The sequence below is a fragment of the Hyperolius riggenbachi genome, chromosome 2 (genome assembly GCF_040937935.1).
Source record: "Hyperolius riggenbachi isolate aHypRig1 chromosome 2, aHypRig1.pri, whole genome shotgun sequence".
Lineage (NCBI taxonomy): Eukaryota > Metazoa > Chordata > Amphibia > Anura > Hyperoliidae > Hyperolius > Hyperolius riggenbachi.
Window position 1 is genome coordinate 300313230 of NC_090647.1, and position 27123 is coordinate 300340352.

Sequence of the window (27123 nt, forward strand, 5' to 3'; positions counted from 1 at the left end):
GGGAGGGGGGGGGGGTCCAGTGGAGCCTGGCAGCAGTCAGGGACCCTGGGGCAATTGCCCCCTTTGTCTTAATAGTAGCAGTGTTCCGGTTGTCAATAATATGCCTTTTAAGCTACAAGCAAGCAAGAAAATATTAAAAATAATTTTTATGGTACTTTTTTTCACCAACTTTTTGGTACTTTTTCAGTTGCAAACTGATGAAAAGTTATCTTAAAAAGAAGATAAAAATGATCTAAGGAGAAAACTCAGAGAAAATGGCTTTTAAATAAGGACCCTGATCAGTTTTGTAAAGGCATCAGTTTTCCATCCGTGACTCTCTGGTCCATTAGCATGGTCAATGTGATGCATCCATTGATCTGGAAAAATCTCTGCACACCCAAACTTGCAGTCCGTGTGGCGGAACGGACCGAACAGCTCTGTTTGAACGGACCAATGTGATCGTATCTATTGGTTAACATTAGTTAGCACTATCGCATTTGTTCTTGTCCATTTTGTTATGGTCCGCTAAACCTTCCGTTTTTTAGGCCAATGTGAACCAGGCCCAATGCATATTTTCAGTAATATGCTGCTCATAGTTACCAGCTGTGACAGCTGGATCCCAGCACACTGTTGTTATGTAGCGGAGTGCTGGATATACGCTATTTTGCATAGTGAAACACTGAACATAAGCTATAGTGTAGCCAAGCGCTGGGACACTGAATACAGAATATAGTGTACATGGGAGCTCCCCTTCTGTGCCAGCACATACAACTGCCAATGAAGAGGATGGAAGGTTAATATCAGTCAGCATAAGATCCTATTTAGGGAGAGTTGGGCCTTATGTCTGGTACACACCATGTAATTTCCCTTCAGATAGATGGGTAGAACAGGTCATTTCTGACAGGTTTGATCTGACATCCGATCATTTTTCTGATTGATTTTGTATAGAAGTGATTGGAAAATCTATTAGAAAAACGATTGGAAATCAGATCGGACTTGTCGGAAACTATCTAATTGACCTGTCTATCGGATAGGAAATTGCATAGTGTGTATCAGGCTTTACGGTAGAATAGATTAACAAATAGGATTAGGGGTTGGGTGCCAGGAATCCCTGTACATTGGTAGAACTGGGTGGGGAAGGTTTAGGGTTAGTTATCAGGAAGGGGCTCATATATTGCTAGAGATTTAATATTACTACTTTAAACTGCAGTATAGTAAAACAACCACAAGCTGTCACTGTGTGTAAAATGTGATGATGATCTTTATGGGATTGTAATTTCCTGTATTCTCTGATGTTCCTCTCTCTTCTAAGTAAGATGCTTTTCCCGATGGTTGGGTTGTGTATGAATAATCTCTGCATATTTTTATTTATTCTACAGAACTCTATGCTCCATCATATATCAGGGGTGGGAAGTCAGATATCATGAAAATTGTATAATTTAGAGATAGCTGTTTGAGTCAAAGTAGTACTAAAAACCCAGACAAAAGACTTGTAGTAAAGCTGATAGCTGCACAACAGATGAACTAACCCATTTGGCAGCTTCTCTGAACAGTGCACTTTATCCATAGTTTACACATGCATTATCTGCAGTGTAATCACATTTCACACATTGAAATTCAATTTCTGTAGTGCCATGGGAACACTTATGCCAGGATAAAATACATCTTCATAAAAATAAAGGAAGTTGTCATTAATTCCAGTGGCAGTTTTAAAGCACCAGAGTGACTTTTCATTTATTTTTACTAAAAATAACAGGAACTATTACTGGTTTCCTGTACTGTATCATTAGTTGCATAAGGTGCTTTTTTTCCCACTGCCCCTGGTATCACCCCATTGGTTAGAGAACAAGAGAGTTCACCGATGAGAGACTAGAACCAGGCAATCAGGTTGGCAGTGATCAGAGTTGGTAATACAGGACAAAGGTCAGGGCTGGCAACAGACAGGACAAGGACCGTTATCCAGCTCAGTGTTACAACTTGCCTGTCCACCCATGGAACTTGGGTCACTCTATAAGTGTGCACCCAGGTCATCATTGTCAATTTATGTGCTTTTGCAGTGCGCATGCATGCTTGTTGTTCAGCATACCTTGTTTTATACAGGGCTGTGGAGTCGGTACAAAAATCATCCGACTGACTCCCCAGTTTATGAAACCACTGGCTCCAACTCCGACTCCAGGTACCCAAAATGGCTCCAACTTTGACCCCAACTCCTTAGTCTAGTAATTACCAGGGATGTGGTTCAGGTACAAAAATCATCCAACTCCAGACTCCGACTTCTCAGTTTATGAAACCACTGACTCATACTCAGACTCCAGATACCCAAAATTGCTCTGACTGACCCCTTGACTACACAGCCCTGGTTTTATGCATACATTGTAAATCACTATGAACAAATACAGTATGTGAATGCATAGGTTCATTATGGATATGTGCAAAACTTGTCCACACACTCCCACTTAGCTTATTTAGGAGGGCTCAAACAGCAGGAAATTGCTATATCCTTGGTGCTAGTCCTTAATATTACTTCACATTTCTATGTTGATCAATGATGATTCGTTTTTGTAAATGGTGCACATTGGTAAAAATATTTGTAGAGGACACAGGAAGCCTCTGGGGGATCCAGAGGTCCCCCTTTACATAGTTTCTATTTTTTTGGCGGGAAGAGGTTCCCCTTGGCTTTACTGGGTAGTTCAGCCTCCCAGCTGGCGTTTAGTAACTCCATGCATGTCCTGTTACTCAGCAGTCAAAAACCATCTCATGTCACATCTGTGGGTGACCACCGCCATGCTCAGATGCAACTTCTATGAGGGGGGGGGGGGGGGGGGAATGGATGATATCTGTCCACCACCCTCATTGAGCTCTGGCAAGCGTCCAGCCAATAAACAGAAGCTGCTGACAGGCAGTCAATTTCCTGCCTTCAACTTCATGGAAACTTCATACTACTTAGCATGTGCAGACCTAACTCGTGCATGCCCAGTCCTGATATACTTGTCCATGGTCACCTGTGTCCAGAAGGATCCCATTCCACTGGTATGGGTGTAATATGTATAGAAGGACCCTGCTCTGGAACTGTGGGCTGTGAAAGGTTCCAGGAAGACTCTGGATCATCCAGAGGCTTCACACTTTTTTGATTAGCTGTTGTGCTGAAAGCCTTCAGAACTACAGCTAATCAGTGAAATAATTTTTAAACTGGGAACCTGAAGCGAAAAGTATATGGAGGCTGCCATATTTATTTCCTTTTAAACACCACCAGTTGCCCGGCAGCCCTGTTGGTCTATTTGGCTGCAGTAGTGTCTGAATCACACCAGTAACAAGCATGCAGCTAATCTTGTCAGATCTGACAGTAATATCAGAAACACCTCATCTGCATATTCTTGTTCTCGGCTATGGCTCTAAGTATTAGAGGCAGAAGATCAGCGGGACAGCCAGACAACTGGCATTGCTTAAAAGGAAATAAATATGGCAGCCTCCATATCCCCTCTCACTTCAGGTGTCCTTTAAGTGTTACAAAAGGCCAGAGATAAGCCCTCAGTGCTCATCAGTGAGCTCAGTTCTGCCTGTGTTGAAAGGCCTGTAGAGCTGGTCAGTAAGCTCTGGTTTATTTGCGTTGAAAAGCTTCCAGCAGCCAAGTGGTCCCAGGTTTATCCATTGTGTTTGGCAAGTCTCCAGCAGTACAATTGATCACCGAGTTCAGATACAAATAGTCCCACTTTACCAAGCAGTGCAAGCTGGCTATTTAATATAAACTGTGGCACATAGGATGCTGGAAGCAGTGATTACTTCTAGGAACCAGTTGAAGTTATCGAAGCTGCTTGTGGGGAATAATAGCAATAATAGGAGGTGTAAAGCAGCATTAATTTTTGGGGTGGGGGGGGGGGGGGGGAGTGCTATAAACAGAGTACAGTCCTGCTTTGTCTCCTGTTGGCAATGTATGGTTGAGCTACACCCTTAACAAGGAACTGAGAGCCGCCAAAAAGAACTATGCAGAAAAACTGGAGCAGAACCTCTCCTCAAGAGACAAGTAAACTGTCTGGGAGGGGCTTAAGGCTGCCACGAACTGCAAGCCCCCCCCCCAGCATGCGACCTCCCAGTACCGAGCTTGCAGAGAGCCTCAGTGAGTTCTATTGCAGATTTGAGAACCAGGCGGTACCAGCAAGGTCCCCAAAGCCTCCTGCTCCCTCCTCCAACTCAAGTATCTCACATCCGAGCCTACCTCCTCTAGCTGAAACTATCCACTGAGGCCCTGCTGGACCCATTCCAGTTTGCGTATAGAGCAAACCGGTCCACTGATGATGCCATAAACATCTGCCTGGAGCTCGTAAATGATCACCTGCATAGACCAGACTCATACGCCAGAATCCTCCTACTTGACTTTAGCTCGGCGTTTAACACCATCAGCTCCCAAATACTTCAAGAGAATCTTGCTGCCCTTGAGGTCCACCCCACCCTTTGCCTGTGGATCACTGACATCCTTAGTAACAGATTTCAGGTCGTCAAGCTGGACACTATCACCTCGCAACCAAGGACCACCAACATGGGGACCCCTCAAGGATGTGTACTGTCGCCGTTCCTTTTCTCCCTATACACAAACAACTGCAGGTCCACTGCGAACTCTGTCAAAGTTATCAACTTCGCTGATGACACCACCATAGTTGGCCTCATCTCTGGGAACGATGAGCAGTAGTACCGCCACCAGGTTGATAGAATCTGCCACTGGTGTAAGGAGAATGGCCTAGTCCTCAACTTCGCAAAAACAGTCAAGATGGTTGTTGACTTTAGAAAGCATGCGAGCACCCCACCTCCTATCAGCTTTGATGGCACGGAAGTTGAAAGCATTCCCAGCGCACGCCTCCTAGGCACGGCAATCTCCAAGGACCTGACTTGGAAAGCCAACACGACCTCCACCTAGAGAAAAGCCCAACAGAGACTATTTTTCCTACGCCAACTTAAGAAGTTCGGTATGGCCCAGGAGCTTCTGACGAGCTTCTACACAGCCACAATTGAATCTGTCCTCTGCTCTTCCATCCTGGTCTGGTATGCTGCTTCCTCCGCCAGCGATAGACATAAACTACAGAGGGTTATCAGTTCAGTGGAAAGAATCATTGGAAAACCACTTCCCTCACTAGATCAAATCTTCAACTCAAGCCTGCGCTCCAGAGCTCTGAGGATCGCCAATGATCCTTCTCACCCTGGCTTCCGCTTCTTCAGTCGGCTTCCCTTGGGCCGGAGATTCTGGTGCATCTACACCAGGACCACAAGACATAGGAACAGCTTCTTCCCCACGGCTGTAAACTCTCTGAATCTCTCATCCTTCCCAGATAAGCGGATACTGGTAGCACACTGTACAAAATTTTATAGTCAACTGTGTTAATGATATGCCCAAATTGCTGTATCTGTATCTTTATTTTGTTTCTGTATGTACTGTATGGATTGTATTGTATTATTGTATTCTAATACCTATTCACACTACTCCTGTACTTGCCAAACCCAATTCCGGGCACGACCCAGTCATGCTTGGCAAAATAAAGTTTCTGATTCTGCTCCTCTACTGACTTTGGAACAGTGTGCTGTTTGCTATTTCACCTGCAGGTGGCGTCTGGAGCCTGGATCACTGTGACTATTTCTGCTTCATTCATTATGCAGAACCTGAACAGAAACAGATTGTGACATGGCTTTGTACTCTAATGTTATCTAGATCACAATTGCCTAGCCACTGCAATTTTACTTTGCGATGACGCTTCTCATTTGGCACTACGATCGCTCTCAAAATGCCTTCATGCAGCACATTTTCGATCTATATAAATTGCAAATGCTGGTCCCATAGCGATACATTGGCGCAGCACATTTCTAATCGCCAGCACTGAAATGCTAATGAAAAGGACTCCAGTGTGAACCAGCATTAAAGCATTGTAGAAGACCTTGCTAAATAACACCAGGGTCATGCAGAAAGTATTGCAATCTGAAACAAAAGGTGTTTATCTTCTCTGTTATTTAATTTGCATCTGTCAGTTTAATCTCTTTTTTTCCTGTGTCAATTGATATGTGACTGCAGAATTCCAGTCACTGTCTGTTCAGCAGCATTAACATGAAGGTCCCCCATACCCCAATATCCCCCATCCCTTAGGTGAGGAGTGTGATGCTACCAGGGCTGTGGAGTTGAGGGGTCAGAGCAATTTTGGGTACCTCGAGTCAGAGTTGGAGTCGGTGGTTTCATAAACTGAAGAGTCGTATGATTTTTGTACCAACCCCACAGCCCTGATAAGTATGAGACTAAGGAGTCTGAGTCATTTTGGGTACCTGAAGTCCGAGTTGGAGGTTTCATAAACTGAGGAGTCGGAGTCAGGTGATTTTTGTACCGACTCCACAGCCCTGGATGCTACTACAACAAAAGGATTGAGAACCTTGTAATAATATATGATAAATGCTTACATAAAGGAGGGGACTATATGGAGAAATAATCTGTCTAAAATAAAATAAAATGTTAATGTATTGAAAAGAGCTGTTACTTTCGAGACGATCTTTCATAACAGTCTCCAAAACATTACCATTTTTGATAGAAAATTTGTAGTGGTGAATAGATTATAAACTGATATGACATGTAATCCATCTGCACAATCCTACACTCTCTGGGAATCCCACATTCTTATTTTGGTTTTAAAGCATAAAATTGTAAGTTTGATGTTTTAACTGTGTCAAAAGGACAGTCAGGGCTCATTTCCACTATAGCGAATCCGCATGCGTTGTCCGCATGCGGATTCGCACAGCCAATACAAGTGGATGGGCCTGTTTCCACTTGTGCGTTGTGCGGAGCGTTTTTTGTGTGCGGGGAAAATCTGCACGGCAGAGCCGTCAGAATTCGCTCCCCGCACGCCGCTAAGCGAATCGCATACAAAGTATCTAATAGGGAAATCGCATGCGGTTTTGGCATGCGTTTTTCCCCGCGATTTCGCATAGGAGGTAATGTTAATTTACACAGGCAGTGACATGGTTAAAATCGCCCACCTACTACCCTATGCGAAATCGCGGGAAAAAAACGCATGCAAAATCGGACCCGCATGCGATTTTGTCTGCGGAGATTTTCCGGCGATTCCGCACCGCACAAGTGGAAATGCAGCCTGAATGTTCAGCTTGCATACAGATAAAGCATGACCTCAAACATTCTAGCAGTCACCTGCGCTCAGACTATTTTTGTCAGCCACATAGTTTTATGACCTAATTAAGTTATCAGTAAGAGTTACATTGTAGTATGACTGCAGAAACCATCATTTAGAGCTCTGGGGTTTTAAACCTTAAAGTGTAAACGGGCATAAAAGCAAAAATCAATCTATTTATTTTTATCTGGTAAAGAAGTAAAAAGGATGCTAACCAGGCAATCCAAAAGTTACAAATCACTTTTACTTTTCTTGTTGATAAATGATCATTCCCCAGTTTACCTGACTCTTATTTGGTACATCGCCGCAAAAAGGAAGTTCTAGGGCATGCTGGGATGCTGCTTCTTCACTTTCCTCTCAGACTTAACTGATGCATCCTGATTGGCTGAAGCCTCCCCTGCCCCCCCCCCCCCCAGTTTTCCCCTGCCTGCATGTACAATCAGGCAGAGGAAATGACATCAGGACTGGCTTCAAGATAGACACAGTTAAAATGGTGACTCCTAATGGTGGCCATACATGGTACAATTTTTTCATCCAATCTTACCATTTCTATGTAATATAAGGGAACTGCCTAAATTATCCTTTCAGTATATTCACCCTAATTTACCCTTATACTACATAGAAATGGTAAGATTGGATGAAAAAAATTGTACCATGTATGGGCACCATATGAAGGATTTTCTTTTGTTTTTTACTGTTGAAAAATCACTAAAATCAAAATGTGGACAGTGCAATACATATGTTATGTAAGAAGAGCAAGTATTTACTTATGTGTTTTTTTTTCCTTAGATAGTATGGCTGACAGCTCCTTTTTAAGCTAAATACTAACCACACGACAGAGAAAGATGGATCCAGCAACGTCTTCCGACCAGGAAGTACATGTGACGGGTGCGGATGGGTCAAGCGATCGCAGTACTTTGGGTCAGAGTCATCAAGGTTCTTAAAGATCCAATCCATCGTGAGGGTCGTTATCACTGCGCATTGCTAAATGTTGTTCCCATGTTCGCACGCCTGTACCCACGTCCCGAGATCTCGGAAACAAATGCTCGTTGCTCAAAAGAAAAAAAAAAAATTGAGAAAAATCGCATGGTGGGTACGGGCTACAACAGTGAGAAATAGGAACACAGATGAGCTCTTATTAGGATTGGAACTGTCCATACACAATAACTCGATGTTACATGTTCCTTTAATTCTGAAGCCATGTGATGCGACTTGGGGTTTTAAGCAAGGAATGATTTGTCCCAGTATAAAAAAAGGACAAAACGAAAAGGTTTTTCAATATTTTTATTATTACATCTGTAGCTAACCCTAATACACTTAAAATATTTTATCTGAATTGATACAAAACATTAAATATTAGTAGTCTCCACAAAAATGTACAATGTAGAAAATATCTGTACAATATTTTAAATTGTGGTACAGCATATAAGCAATTTTTTTAAAAAATAAAAAAAATAAAAAGCTCATTTAGCCGAAACTTTTTACACACAACTTTACATTGCAAATAACCTAAACAAATATATAATATAAATGCACGGAATGGTACTCAAAGGAATCCAGCATAAATAAAGTATTTAGAGAAGTACTCTCCTCCATCCACGTGTGTGTCTACTAATCATAGGAACATGCAAAAGCACTGCTGGGCTGAAAGAAATGAAGGGGATAAATCTTACATGAAAGTGTCAGCTGGCTGGTGAAGGCTTTTCAATAACTGAATACAGTAGACTCTCGTTATAGTAAACGCTGATATAGTAAATAGAGATGGCCCGAACCTCCGATTTTCGGTTCGCGAACTTCCGCGGAAGGTTCGGTTCGCGCAAACTTTCGCGAACTACAATAGACTTCAATGGGGAGGCGAACTTGGAAAACTAGAAACACTTATGCTGGCCAGAAAAGTGATGGAAAAGATGTTCCAAGGGGTCTAACACCTGGACTCCCAGGTGGCAGAGTGGGATACATGCCAAAAGTCCCGGGGGAAAATCTGAATTTGACGCAAAGCAGCGTTTTATGGGCAGAAATCACATTGAATGCTAAATTGCAGGCCTAAAGTGCTTTAAAACATCTTGCATGTGTATACATCAATCAGGTAGTGTAATTAGTGTACTGCTTCACACTGACACACCAAACTCACTGAGTAACGCACCGCAAACAGCTGTTTGTGTAGTGACGGCCGTGCTGGACTACTGCGCACCATGGCGAGATTGCTTTTCCTCACTCAGTGATGTCTGACTGCCTTATCAACTTTCCATGGATCTTTCTCTACCACTGTTAAAGCTTACATTTTTTTTTAAAATTACATTTTCTGCTTGCAGTTCAGTACCTGCAACGAGAATCTATTATGGAGGGCAAATCTGCCATTGTGACCACGGGTAATGACCGGGGAATCCTGGTTCTATTCCGGTCCGAAATTGGAGCCTAAGAAACGGCTACCACCACACACATCCAAGGAAGGCAGCAGGCATGGCATGCACGTCCCGAGGTAGTGACACATAGTTATACAGTTATTTTGGTTGAAAAAAGACATACGCCCATCGAGTTCAACAAGACAACAAAATACAACACCAGCCTGCTCCCTCACATATCCCTGTTGATCCAGAGGAAGGCGAAAAAACCCTTACAAGGCATAGTCCAATTAGCCCCAAAAGGGAAAAAAATTCCTTCCCGACTCCAGACCAAAAATAACAATACAGGAGGAGGACTTTCGAGGCCCTGCTGTAATTGAAATGAATTAACTTTAAATCCTTTAAAGAGAATCTGTTATGGCGGACAATGATGACACCACTTGCCTTTCATGAGAATCTGTTCTGGAGGGCAAGTCTGCCATTGTGACCAGTGGGTAATGGCCAGGGAATCAGGGTTCGATTCCGGTCCGAAGTGGGAGCCTGATACCCATGCTGTATAAGTAATGTACCTGCACTGACTGTGCTTTGCAGACCAGGCATCTGTGGTCAGATGGACCCTTGACCCAGTGGAAGACAAACCAATTCGAAGGCATTTGCCAAGAATGTGTTATGGAGGGCAAGTCTGCCATTCATTCAACTGTGTAAAACTTTTGTTCTCAGTACCATGGTGACTGACCAGGGGTAATGGCCGGGGAATCCTGGTTCGATTCCGGTCTGGAGTGGGAGCCTAAGAAACGGCTACCACCACCACACATCCAAGGAAGGCAGCAGGCATGGCATGCACGTCCCGAGGTAGTGACCAAAAATAATACAGGAGGACTTTCGAGGGCTTGCTGTATTTGAAATTAATTAACTTTAAATCCTTTAACAAGAATCTGCTATGGCGGACAATGATGACACCACTTGCCACAACAGCTAGGTAAATGCAGTGATGAGGTGGGTTCACTGAACACAAAAGGTAGGTAAGTATATGCAGTGATGAGGTGGGTTCACTCGACACAACAGCTAGGTATATGCAGTGATGAGGTGTGTTCACTGAACAAAACAGCTAGGTATATGCAGTGATGAGGTGGGTTCACTCAACACAAAAGGTAGGTATATGCAGTGATGAGGTGGGTTCACTCAACACAAAAGGTAGGTATATGCAGTGATGAGGTGGGTTCACTAAACACAACAGCTAGGTAAGTATATGCAGTGATGAGGTAGGTTCACTCAACACAACAGCTTGGTATATGTTGTGATGAGGTGAGTTCACTCAACACAACAGCTTGGTATATGCAGTAATGGGTATTACAATGTGCAGCTGCCTATCACACACACAGGTAGTCACTGAATGTGCTGGGTCGGGCAGTGGCACACACACAGTATGAATTGCAAAAGCTGTCTATGCAACACAAGTGCAGTAATGGGTATTACAATGTGCAGCTGCCTATCACACACACAGGTAGTCACTGAATGTGCTGGGCCGGGCAGTGGCACACACACAGTATGAATTACAAAAGCTGTCTATGCAACACAAGTGTCAGTTAGATCAGTGGGACACACACAAGAAAAAAAAATACATCGCAATAACAACATTAGCTCTCAAAAAAGCTGTTGTGGGGTGCTATTTCAGCAATAAGAATCAGCCAGGAACAAGCCAAAAGCCTAAATAATCTTTCCCTATGAGAGACAGTCTGCAGCAGCTTGCCCTTCTCTAATTACTGCAGGCACACGAGTGAGTGTAATGGCCGGCGCTCCCTGCCTTATATAAGGGGGGAGTGGCTCCAGGAGTGAGTGTAGCCTGATTGGCTACAATGTGCCTGCTGACTGTGATGTAGAGGGTTAAAGTTGACCCTAATGGAGCATTATGGGGGCGAACCGAACTTCCGGGAAAGTTAGCCTTCGTCGGTAAAGGCGAACCACCCAAAGTTCGCCTGGAACCGTTCGCCGGCGAACCATTCGGGCCATCTCTAATAGTAAACTCAGTCTTCAGGTCCAAGCAACTGTGTCTGTATAACTATACAATTTATGACCAATTCTAATATATTCAACTACTTTTGCTGGTCCCTTGGACTTTTACTATAAAGGGATTCCACTGTACAACTATATAGTGCAGTTTTATTATAAAGAAAATGTTATATAATTCACACAGGAAGTAGCAATACATTATATGTACTAAAATGTGCATCTGTCGATAAACTCGACCAATAACATCACCTGCTAATGCACTTCCAAAGAACTAGATATGGTCAATGAGATGCAAATGATTCTGATCTGGTGCAGGGATATGCCAATATTGTATGCAAATTTAAGTATCTTCAAAATGGACCAATAGAATCCTACTGAGGCGAAACTGCATACATTTGCATACAAAATTTGCATAATCCTGCATCAACTTGGAACAATTTGTATCTCAGTAACCATCCCTACCCAAAAAAGTATAACAGTTAATATGCAGGGCGACTGTCTACAAAAGCAACTGTGCATCAAACAAAACACATTAATGGCCTCAATTCACTAAGCTTAACTCCAGTCTTTAATAACTCTTCTGAGCTGTTTTACAGTTATCACCATGGTGATATAATTGTGATAACTGTAAAACAGCTCAGAAGAGTTATTAAAGACAGGAGTTAAGCTTAGTGAATTGAGGCCAATATTGCGATATTCATTATCAGCAGATATGCATCTCCCCCAATGTCCTCTAGTCTGTTATTACAAACAGAAGTATTGTGTTAGCAGAAGAGTTATTTTAAAGTAAAATACAACCTTTGTAAAAAATAAGGGGGAGAAAGGCTATTGCATGCATTGGTATACAAGTCAATTGATAGCTTAAGGTTTTAAAAAAAATATTTTTCGATTTTTTTCGGCAGCTTTGCTGTGCATGTGTTAAATGGCTTGGATAATAAAGCAGCAATATTTTCCAAAAATGAAATCTGTACTTTTCAGTGTGTTTAAAAAAAAGAGACCACTTGGTAAATCTCATAAGCACACCCCTCTTGTTTAGTTGAGCACTAGGGATGACAATGAGATGCAAATACTTCCGAAATTATGCAATTTTTAATGCCAATATTTGCAGCTTGAAAAAGGACCTGGGTTTAAATTAATTGTTCCATTTTCAAACTGCATACATTTGCATCAACTCGGAAGATTTTGCATTTCTGTGATTATTCCTATTGAGCACAACACTTTGCATTGCAATTCGGGAATGTGTCGGTCATGCTACTGCACTAGCCACCAGGTCTCACCTAAAACCATCTAGGACCATCTTAGTAGTTGACTTATCCAACAGCCTTACTAGCAGACTGGCTTTGCACCTAATGCTTACAAATGTAATAGGGACTGTCATCAAGATGCAGATAATATGTATGTAGGATCAGGTAGAAAGACAGGTTGCACACTTCAGTATGGAGCAGGGTCTGGAACGATATAATAAGGTAAACAATAGTGTTTGTTCTTTTTGCCTGCCCATTTTGAGTGGATAAGTAAAGATGGCCATACATTTTTTTTTAGGTTTTGTTTAGATTAGGCAAATTATCAATATCCTCCAGATATCAATTGTTGACCTATACTACCACTCTATCAGAAATCTTGTCTACAACTGAGCTCCCCACTGCAGTTGGAATGCAATACAAAACTACAGTATGCAGAACCAGAATTGTGTGCTGCTGCTGCTGCCTGTGCTCCCCCCCCCCCCCCCCATCACTCTCAACAAAATTGATCTGGCGAAAAACTGACATTCACAATCTATATTCACTCAACTACTTTTTGACTAATATTGATTGAAAATGCCAGTTTCAATAGATTAGAAATTAGATTCAATATAAACATTTCATCTATTGAAAAAATGTGTGTGGCCACCTTAAACACATGAACAATTCTCACTGGGAATGACAGGGAGCCTCACCGGTGAGGCCTGTCTCACAGACTGGGAATAGTTGTTGAAACAAAGACTTGTGAAAGCCTGGATTAACTGTGCAGAGCCTGATGGAGAGAAAGAAAGCTATCAACTCCCAAAAGTAAAAATCTCTCTCTAAAGGTGACCATACACTAATTGATTTTCCTGATCCCAGTGTTCAAATCTGCGGGAGATCAATGCCCCAACATTTCCGCCCGCAATTTTGATCAATTTCTAGCCAAAACCACACCAGATGGAAGATCTCACTCAAAAGGGTGCAAGGTGTGCCAACAGAACAACGCCCAGCTGACGAACATCACCGGATCTCCCTCCAAGTTAACCTCCTTAGCGGTAATTCTGAGTCAGGCTCAGGACGGAAATCCGAACCACACAGCGGTAATCCCGTGCTTGAGTGAGTTATATACGGGAGCTGCTGCAGATCTCTCTGTGGTATGTTTTTTTCTTGTTTTTAAAGCTTGTGAAAAAATTGCACGGCTTTTAGATCCTAAATCCAGAAATAATCATAATGCCAGGGAGGTTAATAGTGCTCCCTCAGGGCCCCTTTTAGCTGAAGGGTACTCACCTGTGCAGCTGGTGCGCTTCCTCTTGTGTCCTTCTGCCTCCATCCCCCGGCAGCATGTTACATGAGTATGTAAATGATGCCAGGTCATGAAGGACAATCTTTGTGTGGGACGGAGATGGAATGACACGAGGGAGCGCACCGAATGAGTGTGTTTCGTTGTGAGTGCCTTTAAGTGAAACCGGGCTCAGGGGGAGCACTATTAACTTGGTTGAAGACCTTGGGGGCCAGTCAGCTGGCTCTGGGGTCACAAAGGAACAATACTATGCAGCAATAGTCCTTAGCATTACTTACTGAAATCTATTTAAAATGTATTTGCAGGGCATGGTGGTAATAGATCCCTCTCTGATCATATTTTGGGACACGTCGGGTGGTCATCTATTAATGTATATCCACCTTTACAGAAAGGAGAAATATAGTATACATACAGATAACCACCTCTGAGTGTATCAAATAGGTAAGCAGATTGTTGCTGATATACTAAAACATCTTGTGCACTGCTGGACCTCTCACATGCAATTATGGCACTGGAGTCTAATGCTGGGCATACACGGTTAGATTTGTCTTATCAATCAATTCCGTGCTCTATACCGGCGGGCAGAACAAAAGAATAAACGAGTGGAAGATAAGAAGCCGCCCGCGGAGATGGGAATCTATCGTGCGGCTTGATTACTACCATGTATTCCCAGCATAATGCTGGGTTCACACCATACAATTTTCTGTTAGATTTACCTGCCAGATAGATAAAGTTCAACATGTTGGAAATGTATCTATCTTACGATCTATCTGTCGAGCAATTAGGCATTGTTCTACTCAGCAGGAGATAAACAGAAGACAATGCACCAGAGGTAATGACCATTCTCTACAGAAAATAATCTAATTATGCATTCTAACAGAAAATCTAACAGAAAATTGTATGGTGTAAACCCATCATAACAATTCTGCAACTATCCTTCTGGGGCTCGATACTGAATATCATCATGCACCCATCGCAGCTGCCCTGGGTGATGAAGATTTATATCTGGGTAAATACTCAGGGATTAACTAATTAATAGGCAACAATAGATGTTAGGTGTGCAAACTATTCAGAAACTACAAATAATAATAATAATAATAATAATAATAATAAAAAGCTGAGGTTCTAGTCCCTTAAAAGAGTAAACCCAGCAGTTCAGCACTAAACTGAGATATTTCAGACTGACCTTTTTGTTGGCATGAAATGGGATGTAAGATAGTAAGTCTGGGAGCACACCAAATCACACACTTTAAAACGACCTTAATTTAAGACACAATGGTTTTTGTTTAAAAAAAAAGAAAAAAAAAAATCTAGAAAAAGGTTTGTTTTTTTAAAGAATTTTCAAAAATCTATAGTTGTAAAATATGGAACAGAATAGTTCATGGAGGTATATCACCAATATACTGTAAATATGGCACAAAACCAAGCAGAATGCATGGCCTCGGGAATGTGGCTGAAATTGACACCAGACTGGTGTGACTCAAGCATTCTCTTCTCCTCTGAGGAACTGCTGGATAAATTCCTGGCATTTCCTCTTGTCCAAGTTGCTGGCTTTAGGGTCGTTGGGCTTCGGTCGGAGTAAAAGGTTCCCAAATATGCTTGCTATAAAGAAAGTGAAATATAAAAATGAAACTACTGAAGAAATAAAACACAACAGTGTCTACAGGGAAAAAGACACCAAGTTTTCTTTGTTTACTGGAACTTCTGTTACGTGATTAATAGTTTAGCTGAATCTGATAAAGCTACACCAACAAAATTTTCTTTGCTCCAAACAATCATTTGAGATCATTACAGATACAGTAAACTGCGAGGGTCATCCAGAAAGTATTGCTTTTATCTTCCACACAAGGTATCTAATTTAACTCGCATCCATCAAGTTAATCTCTCCTCTCCCTGCACTGCTTTGCACATTACTACAGAATGCCAGTAACTTTTTGTTGAGCAGCATCAACATGAAGCACCCCCTCCCATGAATTCCTTCCATTAATAGGTGAGGAGTGTGACGCTACTACAATAAAAATATTGAGAACAAACATACGCTAATTCCCTAAATAAAGGCGGTGATTATGTGGAGGGAAAAAAAAAAGTTATAGTAGCCTTTATTCAATTCACTTTTTCTCCTAACGGGTTTTTTCTAGATCATCATTTTTTAACGTTCTGTTAATAACCTTTAACCCTCCTGGCGGTAATCACGTAGTTCGGGGTAAGCTGCGCAGGGGGATTTCTCAGGCCCTGCTGGGGCGATTTGCATAATTTTTTTTTGCTACACGCAGCTAGCACTTTGCTAGCTGCGTGTGAACTCCGATCGCTGCCGATTCGCCGCTACCCGCCGCACTGATTGGCCAGGCAGCGCATGGGGTCTGAGGGGTGGATCGGGAATCCCTTTGACGTCACGACGTTGATGATGTCGGTGACGTCATCCCGCCCGTCACCATGGCGACGGGGGAAGCCCCAATGGAAATCCCGTTCAGAACGGGATTTACGGACGGGCTTGATCGCCGGAGGCGATCGAAGAGGGTGGGGGGATGCCACTGCACAGCGGCTGTCATGTAGCGAGCCCTGGGCTCGCTACATGATTTAAAAAAAAAAAGAAATAAAAAAACTGCTGCGCTGCCCCCTGGCGGTTTTTAACTACCTGCGGACCGAGCGAGTACGAATCTACGTCGGGCAGGGGGCGCTGCGGTTCTGACCGGACGTAAACTCTACGTCCCATTGACCGCGCGCCCCAGCCCGTCCGCGTTGCTCGGTCCGCTCTGCCCCCGCCGCAATCAGCTGCCCTGCCACCTCTATGACGGCAGAGCACTGTGAGCCGGGCAGATGCCGTTTTCATTGGCTTACATGAAGTGACAGGGTCAGGAGCCAATGAAAGCGGCTCCTGACCGGCGCCCAGCGCTCTGCCGTCATAGCGACGGCAGAGAGAGCAGCCTGCGGCGGGGACAGAGCGGCGTGTATGGCGGGAGCGACGGTAACTTGCGGCGATTCGTCGGGAAGCGGCGGTTTGCTGGACCAGCACCCTCTGGTCCTTAAGGGGGCAGATGGTGCTGGTCCAGAAAGGGTTAATAGACCGCCAGGAAGGTTAAGCACTCTGCAATTGAAAAGTAACAAAAAGTAGATGAAAAAGTACTTTCAGGTTGGGGCTACACTTGCTTAAAATCGCAGGCATTTTCTGCAACGTGAAAACGCACAACGCTTCCCAATGCACAATCGCAGTGCACTGGAAGCATTGTGCGGTTTTCTGCAGAAGGGAAAAAAAAGCCGGCACTGCTGCTTTTTAATCGCACAACGTGTGATATTCCCCTTTGCTGACCTTCAGCTGTTCTCAGCTGGCTGCCGCTCAATAATGCAGATACGGCCGTGGGAATATGCTGCCGTTTTGTAGGTGGCCTCAAGTGTGACTCTACCCTCAAAATTATTCTGAATATTTTCTTGCTTGCTGGTGGCTTAAAGGGCATTTTATTTATAAGATGTGAAATTATCACCTAGGATTAGACGTATGAGAAAAAGTGAATTGGATCGGGCCCAGTGTATCTAAAATAACAAATAAAATGTTTCCTTAATAATTGAAACCAGCTGTTACTTTCTGGACTACCCTCTTAGTATGAAGACAACCATTTATGAATGTTACAGATAAACTAGTACAAGCATCTCCCAATTTCAGCCACCTCTTCAGGGAACTAACAGTTTAAAAATACTCGTGGACTGTTATTGGATTTTCTGCTCAGAGTTGCAGTTAGCCATCTCCTGCTCATTCCATGCTGTAAATGCTTTACAAACAGTCTAGAAACACATCTGTACAGAGCTCTTTGTAAAACTGTCCGATGAAGTGATCATGAAAGAAATTTCAGGTAACATTTATAATTATGTGGCTGCAGTAGTGCACAAGGTGGATTTATCACATTTGTTTCACGGCTTACAGCAAACTAGAGCAGTGTGTGAGGAGACATAGCAGAAAAGGCCCAATGTGCTCATATTACAGTATATATTTAACTAGACATTAGGCCCATTTGTTCCTCAACGGGCACTAGTTTTAATGAAATTCATCGGCCGCATGCATGAACCTGGGCCGTACAGCGGTAGCAATCACAGGCGCAGGTGGACACAAATACCTGCTGTTTTATTAATATTAATGAACTAATTGATAATAATTGAATAGTGCACTAATATAACTATTATGATAAATACATGTTAACTGTCTTTTCATACTACAGTACTTTCTCGTTTTGTCAAGAGGAAACAAAAAAACACATTTTCACCAACAATTCTTTTGGTGCATTCCCTTTTTTGTGTTATGGGTTAAATATTTGATGTGTACAAAAAGCCCTAGCTGTCCTTCAATAAATGAGAAAAAATAAAAAGACATGGGGAGCGCTAGAAATAATAACCAGACTGTAACCCAAATTGGGGAGCCGTTTCCCTTACAAAGCCTACTGCGGAAAAAAGGAATTAAGGGACCGTCTGCTTACAGTATCAAAAGTTTATTGAAAAAGACCAAAAAAATTGATAGCACATTGTATTCCCTTATCCCCCCCCTAAAATACACGGCCGTGTATGCCTCTATTGCCAGCTGACAAACCACATTCACTCTTGCATAGCAGACATTTCCCCTACACAGAACTATAAAGCACCCACAATGATGTTACTTTGCTCCCCGAAATATTGGGGGGGGCTCATTCCATTTAAGTGATGCACCAGTTCAAAGGGTTAATACTTGTCTTCCATAGGGAGTTACTGTCCCAATACCACGCTATTATCACCAACAGTCCAGGCAAGGAACCTATACCTGCACTCCAAAATGCACTGCTGAATATGCCATCCACTTATTATTCCAGCCAGGCTATACACAGGTACACAAAGCGTTAAGCAGTCTCCAGCCAGGCAGAGCACAACTCACACGCATTGTTGCCTGGTTTTCAATAACACGTGCAATATTTGTTTTGTGAAAATCTATGATTTTCAATGGACCTCGTTCACATTAGCGCGTTCCATCCGTACGCGTTTTTTGACACGCATTGTTGCATGCATATCTGTTCATAGCACACTGAAACGCATGCCAATGCATGTCAAGTCAATCACTGAAACGCATGTGAAAAACACGAACAAACGCATGCATTTTTTTCTGCACGTTTTTGATGTTTCTGTGCAGAGGCAATGTGAATGAGGCCTAAGAGCTATGTCTAAAGAAACTTACATGCCAACAAAATTTAAAAAAAAAAATGCAGGTGCATGCAGACAGTAGCAGTGGTTACATAATAAAGTTTGATAGCAGGCATACAGGTAATGTTTTATATATATTTCACATACAGGTTATGTTTTAAGCAAGATATGTAAGGTTTGCCACACATAGATAAGATTTGAAAGCAAACTATAAAATCTATTTTCAAGCACTGCAAACGGTGTATTACCTAAAATATTAATATCAAGATGGTTCAGTGCCGAGTTACTCAGCAACTCCCTCAAAAAAGTTGTCAAGCAGTTGAAGACGTTCCTGTGGTGCATCGGTAACATGGTGATAACCTACAGAAATGCAAACAGGAAATGCATGCACAAATGGTGAAAAAAATATTCACATACCAATCAGCTCAAGCATAGATACTTAAAGTGAATGGGAACCGCATTTTTCTAAAAATGAAGCAAATACTTACCTAAGGAGAGGGAAGGCTCTGTGTTGTATAGAGCCTTCCGTCTCCTCTCTCGGTGCTCTCTATCCTGTGCTGCCCCCCCCCCCCCCCCCCGTTTCAATCCCCCGCCGAAAGGGTATTTGGAAGTCGTGTCCTCCCGAAGACGTGCGGCTTCATACTGCACAGGCGTGAGCGTGAAAGAGAGCGTGCTTGCGCAGGCGCAGTACAGGGCCGCCCTTCTTCAGGAGCTCCCTGAAGACTTCTGAAGCCTCCTTCGGCCGTGTAAAGCAGTATTTGACTAATTTAGTCAAATATTGCTACCAGGCGAGCCAGTACTGGAACGAGGGGACCAGGAGAGGAGCGTGAAGGCTCTTTACGACCCAGAGCCTTCCCTCTCCTTGGGTAAGGATCTGTCTCATTTTTTTTAAATGTGGTTCCCATTCACTTTAAAATAGCGTATCGATAGCTGGGGAGAGGGATACATTATATAAAGAGATGGATGAAAATCAATAAAACATTTGTCATTTAAACAGAATGTATAGAATTTTCCATATTTGTTTTATTTATTATGCTAACTAGTAAAAAATTATTATTTTAGTTTGTAAATTGAAAACATTAAATAATACCATGTATGTTTCCTCCACCTGAAGATTTAGTCATAGTTTACCACTACAGCCAACAAGTTTCAACAACAAAGTTTCCAGGTTTGGGGGCAGCCTCAGTTTATTTGGAAGCCAGCCTCAGCGAGTGTCTAATAGGCGGCAATGCAATATTTCAAGATTTGGGCACAGAGGTGGCAAGTTGGGCGCACAATGTGCCGATAGTAAGTAGTCGATCAACTAGCATATTAAAAAACGTAGGGTAAAGTTAAACCAGCCAATCAGCTATCAGTAGACGATCGACTAGTAATTTGTTTTGTGTCTCTTGGGCTTACATTAGGTCGAGAGGTTAGTGTTAGGCATCAGGAGTGAGAGTTCGAGTTCAGCATTAAAAGGGAAGAATAGTGTGTGAATAGGGGCTGGGTAAACCTATCATAAAATATTAGTAATATTACATTACATTTTTTACTATAGACCTCACTTGTCGCTCAATTCAACTCGTCGTGCTACATACATACTCTTGGGGTCTCCTTGACAGACTATATTCCTCTCTCTAGAAAGATCTCATTTTTACTACAGAGGAGTTGAACAAGGACTTTGTTGAAATTACAAAGCTTTGCATAAAAATTATTTACAAAAATGACAGACATACCTCTTTACTGCTACTGTAATCTCCAGCACATTGCAGACACAGATCGTACAGATGATAACAGACAACTGGCTCAGGCAGACCTTCCAAGAAGAGAAGTAGTGCCTCAACAATGGAATGGTTGCTTCCAGCTTGAAGTATATTAAGGAAATGTGTCAATCACATTATTGCTGGACAGTGTAATGGTTAAGGGCTCTGCCTCTGACACAGGCGACCTGGGTTTGAATCTCGGCTCTGCCTGTTCAGTAAGCCAGCACCTATTCAGTATGAGACCTTGGGCAAGTCTCCCTAACGCTGCTACTGCCTATAGAGCGCGTCCTAGTGGCTGCAGCTCTGGCGTTTTGAGTCCGCCAGGAGAAAAGCACAATATAAATGTTCTGTGTTTGTTTGTTGTATTACAAAGTGCAGGGTCTGTTCTTGTTTTTTGTAACTGATGCTACAGTAATTTCCCCATGTCCACCCTGAAGAACCCCTTGCATTCCAAAATGTTAACTCGTTCATGAAGAGAGAAAAAAAAGGAACACAGCCTAGGTATTTGTGTGCTTGGCACTATACATACACATCTGTCTCATCATGACAAGTCACCTTGGGTACACTAAGTTTTCCAGCCTACAGTAAGCTGGTATATTGCATAGTTTGGGCTCAAGTAATCCCACAGACCCAGAAATATGGCCACACTAAGATCATGGAACATGGTTACACAAAATATAAATCTTGTGTGACCAAAAATATGGTTAGAACTTAGGGCCCGGGCACACTGTTGCATAGGTGAATGGATTTCAACAACGCATATCAGCTTTAACTTAGGAACATCAGGGCTCTTTCACATCTGAGCTGGTTTTGGATGTTTTGACGCTAAGTCGATAGTTTGCGTTTTCCAAGGTATAATGAAAGTCCATAGACTTTTATTTTACCTTTCACATCTAATGCTGCGTTTTTGTGCATTGCGTTTCGACGCTCCCCAAAGCTTTTAAAGAGAACCGCTGGAGGGAAGGGACGCGGGCGGGTAGCGCCGATACAGAGGAGGCGGGGGAGCGGCGCTAACAGATACTGCATAAGTAAACATTGTGCTGGCGACATGCTGCGTGTCGCTAGCACGGCGGAGGGGACAGCAGATCGCAGGGGGGTCCTGGGGGCACACCATAGGGCAACAGGGGCTGGTGATAGTGTGCACAACCAGCCTCTGTGCCCCACTAATATAATTAAATCCCACCTCGGGTTCTCTTTAATCGTCCGATGCTTGTGTTATGCGTTACAATGTACATCAATGCTCAATGCACAAGCTCCAAGAAGAACATGTGTTTTTAAAACATTTAAATGCACACAGTTACAGTTGAAAGTAAAAAAAAAAAAACAACAACATCACCTGCGTTTTCCTGTGTGCTGTAACGGATTGAAAACGCATTAAAAACACACACTTATTGCGGTAAACCGCAACGTAACACACAAAACCACATGAAAAACACACACATCAAAACAAATGCGTTGAGCATTCTCCAACGCCAGCTCTGATGTGAAAAAGTCCTTAGACTAGAGGTCCCCAAACTTTTTCGGTCAAGGGCCGGGTCAACATACTTCAGACTGCTGGGGGGCCGGAACATACATAAAATGATGTTGAAAAACATTACATTGAATCTAAGTATTCATTCCCCCCCAATCTTGCCCGAGGAGAACTCCCAGCAGCAGCCATTCAGTCATGTGGTGCCTGAAGAATGTCTTTGTGCACCACACAGTGAAGCATACCGGGGTGACAACTTGCCATACAGTTGGACAGCAGTGTCACCTGATGCTGAATTGGAAGCCAGTGAATTACTGCTCGCTGGTTTCTACAGTATGTAGAGCGATGGTGCCAGCACTGCTATTCTATATGTGGGCCGCCGATATATAAAGGTGCAGTGGGCCACATCTATAAGTTATATATTTTGTGTTTGGGGGGCCAGTAAAAAAGCCTTAGGGGGCCGCATTTGGCCCGCAGGCCGTAGTTTGAGAACCACTGCCTTAGACAGTACATTCTGGCAACAGAATCTGATGCATCTGATTGAGGCTACTTACACACTAAGACGTTGCATTAGGTGCTACGTTAAGGTCGCATAACGTGCACCTAACGCAACGTATGGTGGTGCGGGAGTGGACGTTAGAGTGAGCCGCATTAGGCGGCTCTATCCACATAAGGTCGACCAGAGTGGCGCTGATTGGCCGGCAGGACCTCGTGATGCGGAGTGAGACACTCCGCATCACGTGGTCCCGCCGGCCAATCAGCAGCCGCCAGTGCAGTGCATAAAGTAGCCATGTGCACGGCTACTGTAGCGGCATCTCCCCGCCTCCTCTCGCCTCCCACTGAGCATGTGCAAACAGTCTAACACGGCTTAAGCCGCTCAGAACGCACAGTACGCTGCACTTTGCCTGAACGTGCAGCGTTACTGCGTAACGCAACGTGGGCAGTGTGAACAGCCTCATTGACTTTGTAGTGCTGTGCGGTGGGCTGCGTTACAGGCTGCACTAACGTGCGCCTGTAACGTCCTGGTGTGTAAGTAGCCTAAAAGTTAAAGATAATTAGAAAAAACTACTGGTAAATAGCTTCAGAGAAAAAAGTATGGATTGTTTTTAGGCGGGATTTGTAGACACCTTCCTAAAAAGGCTACTTACAGGAACAAGTTTATTTTAGCTTTGGAAAGTGTGGTAAGGGGTTTAAAACTCTTTTTGATGATTTATTGCTTAGTTATTCCATGTGAAATCAACACCTTTTCAGAAGGACTCTCTAAGATTTTGGTAATATAGTATTAAACAGGATTGCTGTTTCCATCACTTCCTGTTCAAGACAGGGGTCCATATGTAAGCAACTTTTTCTCTTGAAGTTTATATCCTAGGAGATAATTTTCATATTCTTATTAAAAATAGCCTGGTCTTAGGGGGGTTTAGCACTGTGGTCCTGAAGTAGTTAAAAGGCATTTTATGACAAGGTGTGAAAATACCATCTAGGTGAAAACTCAGGAGAAAAAAGTGGGCATATGAGTCAGGAAGTGTGGAAAGCTCTCTAACACTGAGGTTTCTCATATCCTCTACTGAGACTACCAGGTTTCATATTAAAGCCACAAATCCCCATTCTGGACCCAGTTAGAGGAAGTGAGAGAAAATCTATCCAATGGAAAAAAGGTCACTATTCAAAATTTAAATAACATTTTCTGGAACTAGGCTTTAAAATCATGCTACAACGTGCAGGAACTAGAAGCATTTTTCACAGTTAACATCATATTATCATATTAGAAACAAACTAAAATAGAAAATATTATTAGCAAAAAGTGATAACAGCTACAACATATTTTATTTAAAGGTGACCTGAAGGGACATGTGAAATGATGAGATCAGTCCATTTCTGTTTTCCTATACAGCAAGTGTTTGAAAACAAGTTCTATTATCTTTGCTAATGATGCATCAAATTCAAATTAGTCTGGTGTTCCAAAATGTAAATAGAAGGCAAAATACTCTTATCTGGCTGAGGAAACAATGCTGATAAGGTTTTCATTCTGAAAAGTTCAGAGAGTCCTTATTTCTGTTTATTTTGCAGCTGAAAGAAGCGTATTTTTACATCAGACCGTCATGGCTGCTGTTTAGAATTTAGTCTTAATAATTCAGATATTTAACTGAAAATAAAAATATTGTACTAGGTTCTATGCTACTAATGTTCTATTTAATATTAGTATTACACATGCAATTCAATATCTTATAAGTGTATTCTCAGATTAGGTTCACTTTAATGCATACTGAGGTTATCTTTTAGTTTACTTTTTTTTTTAAAGGCTGCCCTGACATCAGTGCTTATCTTGAGGCTGGTTTTACACTTAAACAGCGCTGTGATTGTGCGGCAGGGTACCTGCAGCCCCGACTTCATATGACCCTGCGCCACGGTGCGGCGAAATGGTCAAATGCATATGCCCACCCCGGCTCAGAAAGTAAATCACTGAGATTCCTATCAGTCTGCGCCTGTGCGCTGCATGGCTCTACTGCCACGCACACTCACTGCGTCACCCATTGACTTGCATTAATGCACGATTCGTGAGGTAGGCATGGTTAATGTGGTTACGAGCTGCAGACTTTGCAATGGCATGGCGGTGATTTGGATACTTCCATCATACCGCATCCACTATGCGCTAAGCTGCATATATAATATCCAAGTGCTTCTGGGTCACCATGAACTAGGTAGGTAATCTGAAGCAATTGATTGCCCAAGTACTACCTCATAGAGCCACACTGATCCATGCCTTGCACTGGTAAGGAGCAATCTCTCCAAAAAAGCTGTATGCATGTTGCATTAGTAGAGCTCTGTAAAATGAATAGGCTATAGGCACACTTTGCACTGCAGAGGTTCTGGATGTGTGTCAGGCTTACAGGGCCAAAGGATACGAAGAGATTCTGGACATCCAGTATCTAAACAGTCTCTGATGGCTTCAAACTCTGATCTTAAGCCTGGCTGCTGGAACAAATCTTCCTGAAAAATAAATCAGAAATGAAAAATGATTAAAATCTAACATTAGATTTTATGACACTAAACACGCATCATAGGCAGATGTAGTAGCCAAGGTGAGATAAGCTATGGGAAGATGTGTGGGGGCTGCACACAAAAGAGATGGATGCGTATACATAAGTGGGGGTGGCAAATGGAACAGGAACCCTGTAAAAGAAGACCGCTTCATTCACATTCATATCCTCTTATCTACCGTAGGTTCTCTACTTAAAAATTGCAATTTTAATTTGTATGATCACAGAAATCCAGAACCAGACTTTAAAAATTGACTTTAAAGAATATAAAAAATAAAATTAAAAGCAAAGATTGGACAGAGCTATTCTCAAAGCGTATTGAATTTGCAGGCAAGGGGGTCAGGTCAGAAATATTTTGTATTCAAATGCAGTTTTTATAACCAGTAATATGGCATTTTTTATTTTATTTTATTTTTTTTTTGCAAAATGCTGACTCCCACTCAAAATATCTATTAGGCCAGCCCTACTGACTTCTCTGTGGAATTCACACTGATAAAAGAGCCATGATGAGCGTTTCACAAAGAGATAAAAACAGGATTCAGAGACCAAACCACTAAAAGCGGGCTGAAAGGAACTTCATTATCCTCTGTACAAAGCACTGTAAGATACAGTTACAGTTCTGCCTGCTTCCATAGGCTGGAAATATGCATATATGCAGTCATCACTATGGCATGTTTTGTACAAACAGCAAGAACATAACGTCTCACTTCAGGGCAGTGAGTGGAGCCATACAAACTCTATTTTGCCCTTGCAGGTCAGGCATGCATCTGTTTAAATATAGCACACCTGTTTAACTTCAAGTTAAAATTCCACCTATCATAATGACCTCTATAAGGCCCCTGAGGTGTATAAAAAAAAATACCTTTTCTGTAATTTTTCAACCTAAAATACTGCACTAAGCCTACCTGAAGGTTGAGCACCCACCCTGCCTTATCGCCAATATAGTGGCAAGACCTGTACTGTGCATATGGCATCATTTTGTTATGCTATTCTGACTGGGGCAGGATCTATACACAAACTGCCACGTCAATACTGTAGATCTGGCCCCATGGAATGAAGTACTTACACTGCACTCTATGTACAGTATTGATCCCATCAGGTGAAAGATGTAGCTGGATGGGTGCCTGCCTTCCTATTGTCTGGCACTAAATTTTGACGTGTCACTGACTTTTGATCAGTGGCCCAGCTAGAGTCCTGACTTGATTCCAATTGAGAATCTGTGGAGGGAGATAAAGATCAGAGTGATGGCAAGAAGACCCTCCAACCTGAAAGATTTGAAGCTCATTGCTAAAGATGAATGGGCAAAAATACCTGTGGAGACATGCAATAAGCAGGTTTGTAAATATTGGAAGCTATTGATTGCTGCAATAGCCAATAAAGGCTTTTCTATTGATTGTTGAGAAGGATATGAATAATTTTGGACTGGACACTTTTTGTTCAAATGTGAATAAAAGCTGACAAATGTTTTTTTCCACATTAATGTCTCTCGCACATCGTCTTATCTTCTGGGAGACTTTGTGATTATGAATAATTATAGGCAGATATATATATATATATATATATATATATCTATGTATCTATCTATCTATGTATCTATCTATGTATCTATCTATGTATCGATCTATGTATCTATGTATCTATCTATGTATCTATGTATCTATCTATCTATGTATCTATCGATCTATGTATCTATGTTTCTATCTATCTATGTATCTA

General features: G+C 42.4%; 1 protein-coding gene across 5 annotated transcripts in view; it reads right to left on the reverse strand.

Moving 5' to 3' along the window:
• Positions 1 to 12143: 12143 nt before the first annotated feature.
• Positions 12144 to 27123, reverse strand: part of INPP5B (inositol polyphosphate-5-phosphatase B) — a 187539-nt gene continuing 172559 nt past the window's right edge. For all 5 annotated transcript variants that reach the window (XM_068269026.1, XM_068269027.1, XM_068269025.1 and 2 more), the window contains 4 exons: positions 25273 to 25357; positions 20875 to 21002; positions 19408 to 19519; positions 12144 to 15607 (listed from right to left, as the gene is read on the reverse strand). In XM_068269026.1, coding sequence (XP_068125127.1) covers positions 15486 to 15607; positions 19408 to 19519; positions 20875 to 21002; positions 25273 to 25357 — 447 coding nt within the window. In that variant the 3' untranslated portion in view covers positions 12144 to 15485. The remainder of the gene's footprint in view (positions 15608 to 19407; positions 19520 to 20874; positions 21003 to 25272; positions 25358 to 27123) is intronic.